This window comes from Cinclus cinclus, chromosome 8 (assembly GCF_963662255.1).
Source record: "Cinclus cinclus chromosome 8, bCinCin1.1, whole genome shotgun sequence".
Lineage (NCBI taxonomy): Eukaryota > Metazoa > Chordata > Aves > Passeriformes > Cinclidae > Cinclus > Cinclus cinclus.
Genome location: NC_085053.1, coordinates 9,897,045 through 9,912,427, shown reverse-complemented (window position 1 = coordinate 9,912,427; position 15,383 = coordinate 9,897,045). Strand labels below are relative to the sequence as shown.

General features: G+C 38.5%; 1 protein-coding gene across 7 annotated transcripts; it reads right to left on the bottom strand.

The window, feature by feature from the left end:
* Positions 1 to 3,424: 3,424 nt before the first annotated feature.
* FNDC7 (fibronectin type III domain containing 7) lies at positions 3,425 to 14,977 on the bottom strand. 7 transcript variants are annotated; one of them, XR_009933376.1, is made up of 13 exons: positions 14,689 to 14,977; positions 14,271 to 14,289; positions 12,334 to 12,588; positions 11,435 to 11,695; positions 10,753 to 11,010; positions 9,231 to 9,485; positions 8,282 to 8,539; positions 7,605 to 7,859; positions 6,449 to 6,703; positions 5,629 to 5,889; positions 5,021 to 5,050; positions 4,434 to 4,748; positions 3,425 to 3,963 (listed from the first exon to the last, which is right to left on the bottom strand). XR_009933376.1 is itself a non-coding variant. In XM_062497232.1 (13 exons), exons 1-13 carry the CDS (start codon positions 14,956 to 14,958, stop codon positions 3,921 to 3,923), a joined length of 2,532 nt encoding a protein of 843 aa, XP_062353216.1. In that variant the 5' UTR covers positions 14,959 to 14,977; the 3' UTR covers positions 3,425 to 3,920. The 7 variants fall into 7 exon arrangements, 6 of the variants coding, with proteins under 6 accessions (XP_062353216.1, XP_062353221.1, XP_062353218.1 ...); XM_062497232.1 differs by having other exon boundaries at positions 4,434 to 4,496; positions 5,021 to 5,099; XM_062497237.1 differs by having other exon boundaries at positions 4,434 to 4,496.
* Positions 14,978 to 15,383: the final 406 nt, after the last annotated feature.

Here is a 15,383-nt window from a genome sequence, read left to right as displayed (position 1 = left end):
AAAGGATTTCAGTTTCAAGCTTCCAAAGCATTTTTATAAGTGTAAACATTTAAAATAAGAATTAACTGATAGTGTCCTTTTTTAATTCATATTTTCTACAAATAGTAAAGATCACAGTTTGTGCTCAACATTTCATCTGGCAGATTTTTTTTAAACAGGTTGTTAGAAGCAAAAACCAAAATGCATTATAGAAAAAGATCATATCATTAAAGTCCAAGTCTATTTCATAGATTATTCTGATGACTTGTATACTAAGTGAGGAGAACCATCTGGAATAAACTCTCAATTAATTCCTTTGTATTGAGTGTCAGCTTTTCCCTGCACGTTCATTGCCAGTTAAAGAATGCCTCAGTTCCTCCACATTTTATTTTCAGATCAAGTGGCACTTTGTATGAATAAGGGATTTTATTTAATAAGCAAGTTACAACAAAGATGTAGCAAACAAAAAAAAATGCTGCAGCCCCAAGATAGGAAGAATATAAACTGGGAGTCCATCATGAAGTAACCTGAGGGTAGAAATAAAATACTTCTGCATTTTTTTGCTTCTGTGTGATGCACGTCATCTAGGCATTTTAAACATTCAGGGAGAACAGTGTTTCGACTTTCAACAGTATACTTCATTCCATAGTATTCCAAGAAGAAACCTTGTTTTATTCCTTCCAGCTCTTCATATTTTCTGAACTGTAATAGTTTTTTATTTCCATGATCCTTAGTAATCAACATTTTTTAGTAGTGAGGTTGTTAAGGTTGTCTGCTTATATTTGTTACCTGATTTGAAATCTGAGCTTGCACCAAAACTTCAGCTTCAACGAATTCATTCCCTTGCAGCATAAAACTAAAATAGTGAGCTTTCATTTAAGATTGGACAAGAAAAGAAATACCCTGTCTAGTAGATGACTAGAACTGTCTCTGCAGTCTGCCAAGGGATTGCATGGATTCTGTCCAGACAGTGAGGGCAGCTTTATCTTGTTTGTGTCTAGAGGGCTTCTTTTGGCCTTGTTTTTAACCTTCAGTTTCTGAAACAAACATGTTCTTGGGCAGAGAAGCTGCGGAACAGTGTTTCGTCAGGAAGATGGATTACTGATTTCCAGTTGTTCCTTCAGGGCTCTTCTCCTGAGACTGTTGGGCATTACAGTGAAAGAATGGTTTATTTGCAGGAAAAAATGCAGGTATTTGAGAGCCAGTCTTTGACCTGAGTGTGGACAACCACTGTCCCACTACAAGAAAGATGGTGGGCATTTTGATAGAGCTTGTGCAAAGACTGGCCCAGCTCAATATCTCTTTACAAGTGTGTTAATTTCAGAACTGTGCTTTTATTTTCCTAGTTTATAAGTAGTCCTTTTTGACCTCTGAATTAAATATGATCAATATTATGTCCTTGAGTTAGCAGTGTAATGGATAGCACAATATTCACTGCCAACCAAGACCTGTGAAAATTACTTGAACCGAGACACTAATCTAAAATTCTTTGGGATGTACTGCCATACAGCTCTTTAGTTTGTACCCAGGGTCTCTTAATTATTTTTTGTCTTTCTGATGCCATTAAAAAGCAGAAGGAACTGCAGGGCTGTGAAAGCAGCTCTGATGAGCAGGTGTGAGCCAGTGGGGGGGCTGGTGCTACCCACTGGTGCATTTGTTGCAGGGCAGCTGCACTGGACATTCATCTTGGGGACATTAGAAGAAAATTTTTGCCAGTTGTAGCTGGAGGAGCTGTGGTGCAGAGCTGTCTCACAGGCTGTGCACTCACTCTTCAGTTCTCAGGGTAAAGAACTATGACTGAAGCACTATGAACCTGAAGTTTCCATAGTAGGCCACGTGTCCATAATAGTTGAACTGGGATAGCTATCCTTGTGAAGCTTCATCTGTCTTGGAAATTTCATCTGGCTCCAGTGCTAAGTACTGGAATAGTAATAGCCTCCTACAGTATGCAAGTTTCCTTCTTTAGGGGAACCTGAAGGAATTTGATGAATTCTGCTGGCTTTAGCTGTTTGAGCCCTTTGCCCCACTGTGCATCACATGTAGCTTTAGGTGTGGATGACCACCAACTATTAAGCAGGGTAAAAGAGTGTTTAAGTGCCACTCTTGAGGTTTTGCAATGAGCTTGTCATTGTATCTTTTCACCAGCAATAGTTAGATGTGGTAGAACACAAAATCTCAGTAAAATCGGGTCAAGTCTGCAATCATCTGAAGGGTAGATGTTTGCCAGTTCCTTCAGTGGATTGAAAACCTTGGATTGAAAGTTTTCAGCTCTTACTTCTGTGTCAGATGCAATTAAAAACCAATGTTTATTTTAAATAATACATACTTTTTCTTTGCTAATGTTCATATTTGTCTAATTCCAATACATCTTTATGCATTGCATTTAAATTTTTTAAGTAAGCATTAAATAATGCTGTGAAATAACCTAGGTGGTTTTAATCACCTAATGTGTTAGTCCACATGATTTCACAGATACTGCTCTGAAAGCATCCATTTCAGTATACCCATATGCTGCCTGCCTCCAAGCCTCCTACAGGAATTTTCTTGGTTTTCAAATCTACCAAGAGGCTCTGGAGTTGTGTTGTTTGCGGGTTTTTTGGTAGGAATTTTGTTGTTTGATTGGTTGAGAATTTTATTGCTTGGGGTTTTTCTGCTTCTTGAAGTCCAGAGCTTCATACAAATAAATAGTACAGAAACAGCATCTATAAAAAACATCTAATTGTCCTTTCCTGTGGTCTGAAGTCAGCATGACCCATAAACGTGTGTTTACCTCAGTCTGGAGAGAACCTGCAGCCAATCCTGACCAATTTTTTTAATCAGGTCAATGAATAGCAGTGTCATTTCACTTATCAGCAATGTTAACTATTAGACAACTGGTATTAGACAATGTCTAATTCCTGAATAACAATGCCTTGAGGTTACACACTGCCATGGCAGCAGGTGTGTATCTGGCTCAGTTTCTTTGTGTTGCTTTTCCTCCCTGTTTTATTAATTGTATACGTCTGCTACCCAGTTTTTTAGAGCTGAATCAATGTGTTTTTTTCTTGAAATCATGACAACTCTTCAGATTTTTGCTTTTTCTTCTCCCAACAGACATAAAAATAACACATTCTGATACAACTGCATTTCTTTTCAGTGACAAAAGGGAGAGGAGCTGATGAAAATAGTACTACAACATTGTTTGTAGTGTGTAATTGAGGTGTTAAGGTCTGTATGCTAGGGAGAATCAAGAAAACACACCAACAGTTTAGAATGGCTTCAAGTACACTGGAGTTACTATTAGAGCATGGAATTTTCCGAATTGCTTAGGAGTAAAGTAGTTTGGGGCTTGGAACTGGCTCTAAAAGAAACCAATTGCTTTAGATCTCTCAAAACCCAGTTAAACACACTGTGGTGACAGTGTTTGGCAATGATGTCTGCAAAGAAGAAATACTGAAATAGAATCTTCAAGAAAGAAGGCTGTTTATTTTTTTATTAAGTGAGAAATGAAACCAGTTTTCTGTTAACTAATGCAGGGCAGTTTAAAATAATGTTTCCTAAAGAGAGACTTGTTTGATTGTGATTAAACAAGCAACCTACTGCAGCGTGAGATTCCCATAGACCTTGCACCAACGATCAGAAGCACTGCATGAGGTACCTAACACCTGACGTGTTCTCTGAATAAAGGCAGGTTCCAGAATGGGTGGTGTCTGTTTTTATAAGATGAAAACAGCACTAAAAACCCTGTAGTCTTTGGATACCTTTGTACACATGAGCTTCTGAAGACTCTATTAGATTACACACGTGTTTTTAGAACCATTGACCTTAAACTTTGCTTTCAAAGTCAGCTGAAAAAGTAACGGCTGTGGAGTATGAGAGAAGGTCCTGCCTGGATTAGGGCTCAGATAGGGTTAGTGTTCAGCTTTCCTGTTCCAGTCCTCAAGCAGCTGTGAATGTTGCAGTTAAGCACAGATGTGTCTTTCCAGCTTCAGGGGAAAAAAAAGACTGAAAAAAACATTTAGGGAGAATGGTGTTATGAACAATCTTAACATCCAGTTTAGCAGTAGGTGAACAGCAGCAAAAAGGAGATCAGCTTTAGGGAGAAAAAGTTGGCAGTGATTTCTTGCCATCCTTCTGAGACAGGAGCACAAAATAGTCCACAACACCAGGAGAAAGTAAATGAGTGCTGAAGAGTATTTTTATCTGATCAGATTTTAAGGGATTTTCTGGGGAACTATAGCATAGTAGAGTGAATGCTTAATGAAGTGAAAGAAGGTTATTATAAATGGAGGACAGGACAAATCAGTAGTACTAGTAGAAGTGAACAAGACATTTCAGAGGTAAATATGGATTTTTAGCAAACCACTTATGATATACAGGTCTGGTGAAGCATTTCCCTCCAATCCCAAAGATTTAATCAGCAGGAAAAGCTGAATCCATACATACTAATATGAATTGCAATTCTTATCACTTACCTCCTTATCTGAACCAGAATTTGATCTAGATGTATTTTACATTGCTCTTTCCTCTGGAAATAACTACAAAAGAATTTGGAAATTAAGACAATTTCAGTTATGAAAAAGTAACTGTCTTGAGAAATTTTTGTTTCAGTGGCTGCTTCTGAAGTTATTTCTAGCAGTTGACATAACCAAATAAAGCACTATCCTGCTGAAATCCAAAAGAAATAAGGTAGAATAGATTGAGATGAGCTACACTTTTCTTTTTTTATCTTTTTGAAAATTGAAAGCAGAAGTGCCACTTATCTTCATTTGTAATGGGATGTGGGAAGGCTATAAAAGATAAACCTGCCTTTTATTATGTGCTATCAAAAGAGTAGTAAGTGGATGATAGTATGCAGGGCATATTATATGTAAGGTTTTATTTTTTTTTTTTTCCAATTATACATTATAAGATGGGGGGGGGGGGGGGGGGGGGGGGAGGAATGAGTAACACTACCAGAAGCCTTGATTATCAAATCTATGTGCTATATGCATCTTATTTGAGGATGATGCAGAAATATTCTATAAACTTCATGAATTTTTAATGAATGTACTGCTCTTACCCATTCCAACAGAGCTTCCAGAACAGGTGACTGAAATGATATGAATCAGTGGTACAAGTGTTAGGCATCAGGTTGTAAGCTGGAAAATAATAGCCTGAAGTATGTAGTCCATCTATACTACTATGCAATCCTGTCATGTAGCAGTACTTTTATAATGGATTAAATCCATGCCTTCGGAAAGGCAAAGGAATTTCTTGCCATTTAAACAATTTTTACTTAAAAATGTGCTTAGGAGTGATTAATTTCAATTATCGTTTTGTTTCTTTATTTAAAAAATGCATAAACCAAAAAAAGCTCATTTATTTGCTTCTATATTCTGACCATTCCTAGTCTCCAAACTGATCATTAACTTTTCTGTATTCACCAGGATGTGGGTGATGCAGTTAAAAGGCACCTGTGTAAATAAGTGTGCCCAGACCCAAAATGCTGCTGTGAAGTTCCTATCACAGATACTGCAAGACTGCACTCATAAAGTTTACTCTGCAGTCAACACTAGAGCAGAAAAGTTCTATTCCTTGCCACCTTTACCTGTATAACTTTGGATTACATTTTAGCCATTGAGCATGCATGGACAAAAAAAAAATAATTCAAGGAAATTTAAATTCTACCTGAATATATTTTCTTAGGACAAAACGTGAGCTTTGGCCCCTTGTCAGTCACTGGAGCTACCACCACAGTGTAGACATCCCCACAAGGTATCTCGGTGATATCACAGTGACTCAGACCCGAGCTAGGGGTACAGCTGAAATTGCCCTTTGAGCCACGTAAATCAGCACTGTGGTTGATTGTTTCATCAGAAGCTCGCCAGAATACCCTGATGCCATTGTTGCTGAGTCTATAGAGCTTCACCCCAGAAGGACAGCAAGCACCTAAGAAAGTAAGAAACATTAATGAGCAAATTTTGTGAACTTGCAATGTAGTATAAATGTCTACAGTGCAGTTTAAACCAGATTACTATGATTACCATCATTTCAAGGAGAAAATTATTATTTCACAAAGCCAAAATAATTCTTGAACTGAACTAGGAGAGAAAGGTTTTATTAGAGTCGTTTTATGGAGCTGGACTTCAGTTATTGTTTTACATGTTGAAATATTGTTCCTCTCACTTGACACAAAACCTGCTCTTAGAATACCCAGAATCCTTTTGAGGTCTCTAAAATTTAATTATGCCATAGCATAATTTAAATTTAAAAACCGTTTCTGGAGCAATATTATTAGAACTTCTTTATATGGCCAACTGATGGCTGTCATAAGAACAAGTCTTGATTATATGAAAATAATCTGAAGTGCATTTATTTAAAGAGGGAACTGCAGGTGTGTTAGCTGTGTGTTGAATTTCAGCTGTGCCATTTTTATGAGAGGAACACCACACAAAGTAATTTGCAAACTGAGTGTTTTTCTTCCCCATTGCATTTACACTTTACGTACTGGAAGAATATCCCTGATAGGTGCAGCTGGATGTCAAGCCCGTCTCACTAATGGCTGTCAGAGACACTGTATAGTTGGTGCCACATGTGATACATCCCAGGAGACAGTAGGTCTGAAGTGTGTGACACTTTGCCTGTCCTTTTGGAGACTCCAGTGTTGTCACATATGTCTGTGCACCCCTCCCAACAGACCAGCTGATATTGGTTACCGACTGTGTCACTTGAGCTAGTATCAGGTCATTAGGGCAACAAGGAGCTGAAAGAGAGCCCCCCCAAAAAAAGAGAAGTGAATTCTGTTTTGCACCTGGGAAACTGAAGGTATTTGGAGGTTTGCAGGTAGAACAGTACATGATCAAGAATAAAGGAATGAAGAAATACATACTTTTGGGGCATGCTGAAAAATAGTTGTCTCTGCTGGCAAGCCTCTAATAAACAATGTCAATATAAGATCAATTTGTCTCTAACTGTAGGTTAGAACCCTGGATTTATTATAACATGATTGTTCACCAAGTTTCTAAAAATTACTAAGATTTTTCATCAGAATATCAGAGTACAGAGTATATCTGTAGTTTAATTAAGCAGGGTTCACCTCTACCCCTCAAGTCATTTATCTCAGTCCAGCCCTGTCTCTGTTTAAAGTATCTTCCTCTACAATGTAAAATGACTGCAGCAAACCTGCCTGTTAAAAATAGACCCGGGTGTACATTATTCTCTATACTGGGCCTGGGGATTGTCTGGAGAGGTGGTAGAGGACAGAAACCTGTCAGCAAACTAATAGCAAGAGTAGTGGGTAGGATGCGTTTTAATATCTTCTTTACACTGCTTATTTGTTGACACGGACATTACCTCACTGCCTCTCCTGGTAATACTAAAAATCAAAATGCTGACAAGGAAGTTATGCATTACATTAGTGGTTTATGTTATTACATTTTAGTTAGCTGTGCCAGAAGATAATTGGTTGCACTAGGCCCTGTCAGTCTGAGGCAACTGCCTAATGACCCTTCCTTGTCACACACACAAAGATACAGGTTAACGAAAAGCAATACATTGTACAGTGTGCACATACTGTAAATAAAAAATAGAAAAAAACACAGAGTCATAGAACTATTTCAATATTATGCTGCTAAGTATGTTGAACTATATACAATTCCCCATACCTGTCTCTAAAGGGATACTGTAGCTTGGTAAGCTCTGTCCTGCTGGTGATCTTGCTATAGCACTTACAGAGAAAGCAGATCCACAGGGAAGATCCATTAGGGTACAGGAATTCCTGGTGCTTGTGCAATGCCAAAGTCCAGCCTCTCCTCTGGCAGTGACAACATATGTAGCTTCTTCATTGTTAGGTTGCCACTGCACACTGATTACAGATACACCCTCCTTAGAGATATTTTTAATTTCAGGACTGCAAGGAGCTGAAATATTTCATATTAATAGTATTGAAACAGATTGTTTATGCATACTATGTAAGTTACATTTGAATATTAAATTCCAGTTAGAACTGACAAATTACTTGGGAAAAGTATATGAATTTAGAAATTGTGACAGAACAGACAACATAAGGATTTTGTGCATAAATTGTAATTCCGATTTTCAAAATACTGGGGCTATCAGAAACTTTCAATACAATTTTGATATCCTTGTTATATAGTGTATTCTTAAGGACTTTCAGTTTTGGACTTGCTGGTTTTTGTTTTTTGAAAAAAAAAATTGTATCAGTAAACTTAGAAAACAGTTAAACAGTAACTTAGCATTCCAGTAATGTTTTTCATCCACGAATCACTGTGGTGTACAATACTGATTTCTTCAGCTGCAGGAAAACGAGTGATCCCATTACCTGTTGCCACGTACTGAGGCGCACAGGAGGTGCTGCTGCCCCGGGCCTCGCTGAAGGAGTACACGGTGATGTTGTAGGGGGTGCTGCACTGCAGAGCCGACAGGGTGCAGGCCGTGGCCGTGTCCCTGCACAGCACCACGCCGCTGCCGCCCGCTGCCCGGGTCTCGTACAGGTCAGCGCCTCGCACAGGAGCCCAGGTGACCCGCACCGTGTCGCTTGACATGAACACGGCCCTGAAGTCACTGGGGCAACAAGGAGCTGTGAACAGAAAAGGCTGACGGGGAAACCCGAATGGGAGTGGAAAACTGGTGCAAGTAAGAGCCTTGTTTTCATTTATGTATGTGCTTCATGTCTTCTCCAAAGGTGACCAGTACTGCGCAAACAGTCTAATGAATCCCAGATTTACTTCTTAAATTCATTCAGTACCATTCCTTCCAAATCCATAGAGGATGTACTGGTGTTTAGGTCAGACATAGGCATTATGCATATCCTTGGGTTAAAATTTTAAAGGTCTAGAGGTTAAATAACAGTATTCTTCTCAATTTCCTATTGAACTTACTATTTTTTTTTTCATTTTCCAAGTATGAAAACTCCCTGTGAGGAAGTTGAAGTCTTTGGTACACTTTTCCTGAGGTAAAACTAAAAATACCCAAATACAGACAGGACTAGAGTTCAAAATGTTACACCAGGTCTATGTATCATTCATATGATGACTGTGAATTGTTAAACTGTTTTCAAGTTTGTATGCATGTTGTTGCACTTGACTATGCAAGTTAAATTTAATTGCAATGTGAACTTTTTCTCTGTCAACCTTTGTGTGTTATGCCCAAAACCTGAATAAAAATAGTAAAGTTTAACTCATTATCTTCCCATAAAAATGTCCAAACAGCTCTACCATAAATATAATTAAAGGATCCAAATGAATTTGCAGGAATACATGGCTACTTACCAGTAGTGTAATTGAATACATCACCTAAAGGACTCTGCCCTGCCTTGTTATATGCAAAGACACTAATGAAATAAGTGAAACCACAGTCAGATTGGAAATGGCATTGAGTATATGATGTGTTGCAGTGCACTTCCAAGCCATCATCACTCTTCACAAAAACCACGTAATAATGACCCAAACTGACGCTAGACCACGATACCAGCAAGTGACCAGGTTCATTCTCCTCAATTGAGATGTTTACTGGTGCACAAGGAACTGAAAAAAAAAACATTTTAAAAAAGGAACAAATTCTCAATACAATTCTTTTTTTTCTTTCTTGAAGTTATATACTCTTGGGATTAAAGGAAAATCAGGGATATATAGCATTATTCTACTCTGCTTGAACAGTTGCTCTGTCTTGATCAAGAGAACAGCAACTTAGCTGCCTTTACAGAGGCTGCTGCTTATATTCAGATAACAAGTGGATATGATTTTTACAGAACAAAGTGGATGCTACCATCGTGTTTTACAGAAACATCTGCTTAAGGAGCCCGCCTAACAAAAAACAGTGACACCAGGCAGTATTTCAAAAGGAACTGGCACACTGTGTGCTCACAAATAGTAGGTTTGGATGACAATTGGAGTACTAGCATGAATGGCAGTTGGCATCCAAAAGCCCCTGTATGTGAAAACCCTTTATATATTTTTGTATAAAATTTACTGGCTTTGTCTGAGTAGAACTGTCCTTTGCTTAGGTTTCCTTTCTGTTGGCATTCCAAAATGCCACGTTAAACTGCAAACTCCATGGCTTTTGTTTCAATAACATTTACTCTCTTTCTAGTTCAGTGAAGTGCACCTTGCTGCGATCAGGATGAATGCACATGATCCAGCTGAAGCAGTGTTGGCTGAGATTACAGCCCACAGATTAACAGTCATCTCTTGCATAAGTCTCTCTCAACCTGTTAGATGCACCACAGAGTTGCTCACATGATTGATCTCCCAACTCTTATCAAAAGTTAAAATGAGTTAGGTTACATCAAATAAGTAAATAATGTATATTTCAAGTAGAATATAATAAAAAGAAATTGTTTATATTTTGATTACACGGGCACATCTAACAGGAAGGAAAATCTCTGACATGGCAGTGGTGCTGTAGCTGAACTGAGCAAGCTCTTGTCCTGAATATGGCTGATGGTTTCTTAATTTAGTCTAGTGGTGTTACTTTGGCTGAATGCACTTTTGTTGACCCCCTTTCTAACTGACAACTGGACGTGGCCCAGAACAATTCTATGCTCAGAGGCAGTCCTTAATACCATTTCCTCACAAATTTCTTCCACTACTGCAAGTTTTTGTTACAGAAATACAAAGAATACTTAGGCTCTTACCCTTGAAATAGCAAAGTATATGGCAAAAGTCAAGAACAAAGGTCAAAAGCAGAACTATTTGAGAATCACCTGTGAATTGCAATTGATTCATTTACATTTGAAATTAAAGAAGTTGAAGTTAAAATGCCATAAGCTACATAAGAATCAGTGACACATACCAGTTTTTAAGCTCACTGCATCAGTAGGTTCACTGGATCCAGCATCATTGTATGCTGTGACAGACACATAATATTCAGAGCCACACTGGAGGGATGGCACCATGCAGTAGGCAGATGATGTGTTACACCTCAATTTCAGGAGTCCACTGAAGACTGTAACACTGTAAGTTAGAGCTCCTTCTGTTGGCATCCAAGAGACAACAGCTCTTAAAGCACCACTATTGAAAGCTACTTTAACATCCACTGGTGCATTAGGACCTATGGTATATCAATTTGGAGCACATAAATATAACTTAGATTATGGCCGACAGACATGATCTCTTTCACAGCTTGCAAACTAAATGCATTTTTTTTGGGGTGCAAACCTTACCCTCATTCATGAAAAAATGACATTTTAAAAAATAAATAATTCTGGTTGACCACTGTTGAAACTCCCTGATTATTTGAGTATTTGCTTCTCACAATTAGCAAAGTCCTCAAAATCAGTTGGAGCTTGTGTGCTCCTTATCCAGACCTGTCCTAAGTACAACTGCAGTGACAGTAAATGGTATCTTTGCCTCAGTCATGTTCACTAAACATAGCCATGACATCTGATCACACATGCACATAAATACTTTCTGGTGTATTGTTGCTGTGTTGTTTTTGGAATGGTAACTTGCTTTCAGAAAAGAAAATTTCTTACTTGTTCTTTGGTTATATATGAAATCATCTCCAGGCATCCCATTGGCATTCCAGGCATAAGCCTTGATGGTATAGAGAGTTCCTGGATCTAGATTTGTAAATATCAAGGAGGTATTGGTGGTGTTCTGCTTCAGCATTCTGCCCAAACCATCTGATCTCATGAGTGACACAGAGAACCCAGCTGCCATATGCACAGCTTTCCAGCTCACTGCAATGGAGTCACAACTTGGAGAATGAACAGACAGAATTGGAGCAGCCAGGACTGTTGAGAAAGAACAAAATTATGCTTTTGGTTTTTCAGTAGCACAGCTTGAAAAAGCCAAATTTGAAATGAGTATACAGAAAAAACAGTCACTAATGCTGAGTGACAAATTCAGTAGCAACAAAACCAGAAAAAATAAATTAATGCAAGGTCAACATTGGAAAGTGATTTGGTGCATTAATTATTGTATTGCATGTCTTGTGCAATGAACAAAAGTTGTACAGAAAGTGTGAAGGGCTGCATGTGTTGAAGAATGAAAATCACCAAGAAGATACAGCATTTCCTGTCCTTTAAGTTTCACATTATCTTACTATTTTATACTTTTGATTGTTTCTTCATTTCTTCTATTCCTTCAAATATGCCTTTTGTTAAAGTAAAATACATATATTCATACAAACTCTAGTGAAACTCCCAACTGAACTTTTAACTTACTGTACCATCATAAAGTAAACCATTAATTCAGACTTTTGTCCTCATCATTAAGTCAGACGGCTGAATTCTAGTCCTCAAAAACTGAAAGAAAAATGTGATCAGTACAATTTAAAACAAAGATTATAATAATTCAGGACTGCTACATGCATTAATGGTTTATGTTATAATAACATTACAGAATTTGAAATAAGATTTTGAAAGTCCACCTGTTTTTACTTTTCTGAAAGGTGAAGGCTGGCTTTTTCCTCCTGAATTTACAGATCTGACAGTGATTCGGTACAAGGTGGCAGGCTTCAGTCCCGTCACTGTGCCTGGAGAATTTTTTACCATAGTTTCAATGAAGGAATCTCCATCTTGTGCAGTCAGCATGTAATTAGTAGCCCCAGGTACTGCTCTCCATTCCACTGTGATACTGTTGCTGAGTTTTGAATAAGCTTGGTCAATAACAGGTATATCTGGAGCTAAAATGGAAATAATGACAGAGATACTGAAGCTGGAAAACACAGTCCTGTGGAACGCTGGGTGCTCTAAACATTTCACAAAGACAAAATACAGGACAAACAGTCTACACTTTCTATGAATTATTAAAATTTATGTTAAATGGACTTCTATTGAACATAAACAAAACACATAATTTTGTGATATTGCAGACCAAATTTTATCTCTCCATAAAAATACTCTAGTACTCTGAAATCACTACTGTAAGACTATTATTTAACCTAGGTTGCATTGAGAGTTATCCTTTAAAACAAATTAACTGTATTACGAACTAAAGCAATCTGAAATAGGATGCTGAACCATAGGCATTTCTATATTAAAGCAGTATACAATAGTCTAGTCTGGAAAGGACCACGGGAACTCACCTGACCCCTTGCTCAGAGCAGATATACTTAGGTATTCAATAACATGACAAGTTAAATACTGTAACAATGCTTCGGTGTTATGCTCTGCCATTCATGAAGAGCTGTTGTGTGCTGCAGACACAAAATGAACTACATAGCCTATTTCTTAACCACGAGTAGTTTATGTTCAGAAATCAGGATTTTCATGCTAAATTCAGCATTTATAGAGCAATTGCACATATTGCAAGGGTGCAAAACACACACTAGAAGAAAAACAGATAAAATGAAGGTACATCCCACATAGAATTAAGAAAAGGAACGTAGAAGTATTTGGGATGAAGTAGGTACCTTGAGGCAAACTCGTTCACAGCAAGGCAGCTCATGTGGGATTTGGGAGACCTGAGCAAGTATTTTACACAGCTGCTCAGCTAAGTGCTAACATCCATGTGCTACAATATTCTCTGCTGGGCTGTTAGGCAAGCCTTAGACCTGGGTTAGGATTTCCTGCACAGAAATTTTTATGAATTGTTACAAAAGAAAGTATTTTAAAACTGAAAAAAAAACAGTGCAGTATTTTGCTCCATGATTGTGAAAGACCCATCTGTAAATGTTCTATAGGCATGATCAGATAGAGTATCTGGGACCATTTTTACAAATGGGGCAAAGGAGGGTGTCTGACTGTTACTGATAAGAAAGTGCTTGGGACTAAGAGCAGATGTTAATGCTTAGTTGAGTAGCTGTGTATTAAATTCCAAGACATTGGAAATATTTGTGCTTAGGAGATTGTGCTTCTTCTGGTGTGGTTTATATTTTGGTATTTTTGGTTTGTTTGCTTTTGGTTTGGGATTTTTTTTGTTGCTGTTGTCTGTTTTTATTTTTTTTTTTCTTTTTGAGAGAGAGTGTGGTGGAATTTTCTTTTGATATTTCTTTTGGTTTTTTTTAATTATTAAAATGTACAACAATTAATTGGCTGCAAATATGGGACTATTTTTTGTACCACAGCTATGTCATAAACAGCAGAATTTGTTAATCTGAGTGTTGCCCTTGGTTCACATTAGTATAAGGCATGAGTCTGAATATTTACGTGAGTGTCCACCAGAATTGTGACCCCTCAAAATGAGATTTAAAATTCATAAAAAACTCGATGTAATTTTTAAAGCCTGAATAAAACATGAAAACAATTTTTGTTTATAAAGCTGCTAGAACTTACAGAATATTTTATTAAAAATCACAATGGGTATTGTCTTAAGACCCATGGAAAAATAGGCAGGCAAAATCAAAATACCATTTGGAATATTTACCTGTGTTTGCTGGAGATATCTGAAAAGGAAGATGTAACAAAGTTAGAAATATAACGTGACATATTTTATTTTGAAAATTAAAAATCCAAGAATGTTAGTAACAACAACCTGAAATACTATGTTTACTAACACATTTTACTGATAGGAGGTATTTGCTCAGATTCTTTTAGCATGGAAAAAGTACACAACCCATGAGATTTGGTACAGGTATGCAGATTGTACTGCTAGTGCATTTTCCCCTCTGAACCTGCCTATTAATCCCGTTTGCAGGCGTTGACACACTTTGAAAGTATTTTTCAGTCATATGTAAACAGCGCAACACTGTGATAGTAAGGAAATACCAATGTGGAAGCGGATGTCTGATAGTGCTCCAGCATCTTCGCTAAAAGTAGCTTTACAGCAAGTAAGTCGCACTCACCATTCCTAGGCAGCTGAGAAGCACTCCAGTGAACGCTAATGATTTCCTTTCTGCACAGCGCATCTTGTCAGAACTTCCCTGCAGCTTGCGGCGGGGGCGAGCCGAGGCCGATGGCCAGCGCTGCTCCCAGCGGCGCTGTCTCTGCAGGCACTCCCGGGGGAGAGCAGGTCGCGCTGGGCTGGCGGCTCCTCCCTGCGGGATCGCAGCTGGACAGCGGCCACCAAACCGCGGTGACACGGGGCCGGCACAGCGCTCGGCTTCTGGCCGCATGGCTGCTGGGGGGTCTCTTCCCTTCTCTGACAGGCTGCAGACTCTGTATGCTTTATTCCAGACTCGTAAAAATAAGATAAATTAAATTTGCTCTTCGGCTCATTGTCTATTACACTTTTGCCCACGCACAAGAATCTTTTTTGTCTGTCGGGAATGATGCCCTCATCGTACTTCCCTTTGAATGGCACGCCGCCAAACAGACTGGGAACTATGCTTCTTCGTACCTGGCATTGTGGAAAGAGAAATTTTCCTCGCATTCCTTCGCACTTGCTCCAGCTGCTGGTTCCCCTTTGAGAACAGGACTTTACGTCTTCAACCTGTAACTTCCGACAGACTATTACAGGTGTCTGTCGATACGGGACACTGTTTTCCTTGCTGGTTTACACACATGTCAGCGGGAACCTGGGGGCCGCTGTCGTGAGGGA

Bases quoted from the DNA above. Each gene is read 5' to 3' on its own strand.
- FNDC7 (XM_062497232.1), bottom strand. From the start codon at position 14,958: ATGCGGCCAGAAGCCGAGCGCTGTGCCGGCCCCGTGTCACCGCGGTTT. The intron at 11,696-12,333 runs GTGGACTTTCAA...CTTTCTCAACAG, and splicing joins TTTCAGAAAAGTAAAAACAG to TCCTGGCTGCTCCAATTCTG. The intron at 3,964-4,433 runs GTAAGTGATAAG...TGTTTTTTTCAG, and splicing joins ATTCTGGTTCAGATAAGGAG to TCTTTTTTTTCCCCTGAAGC.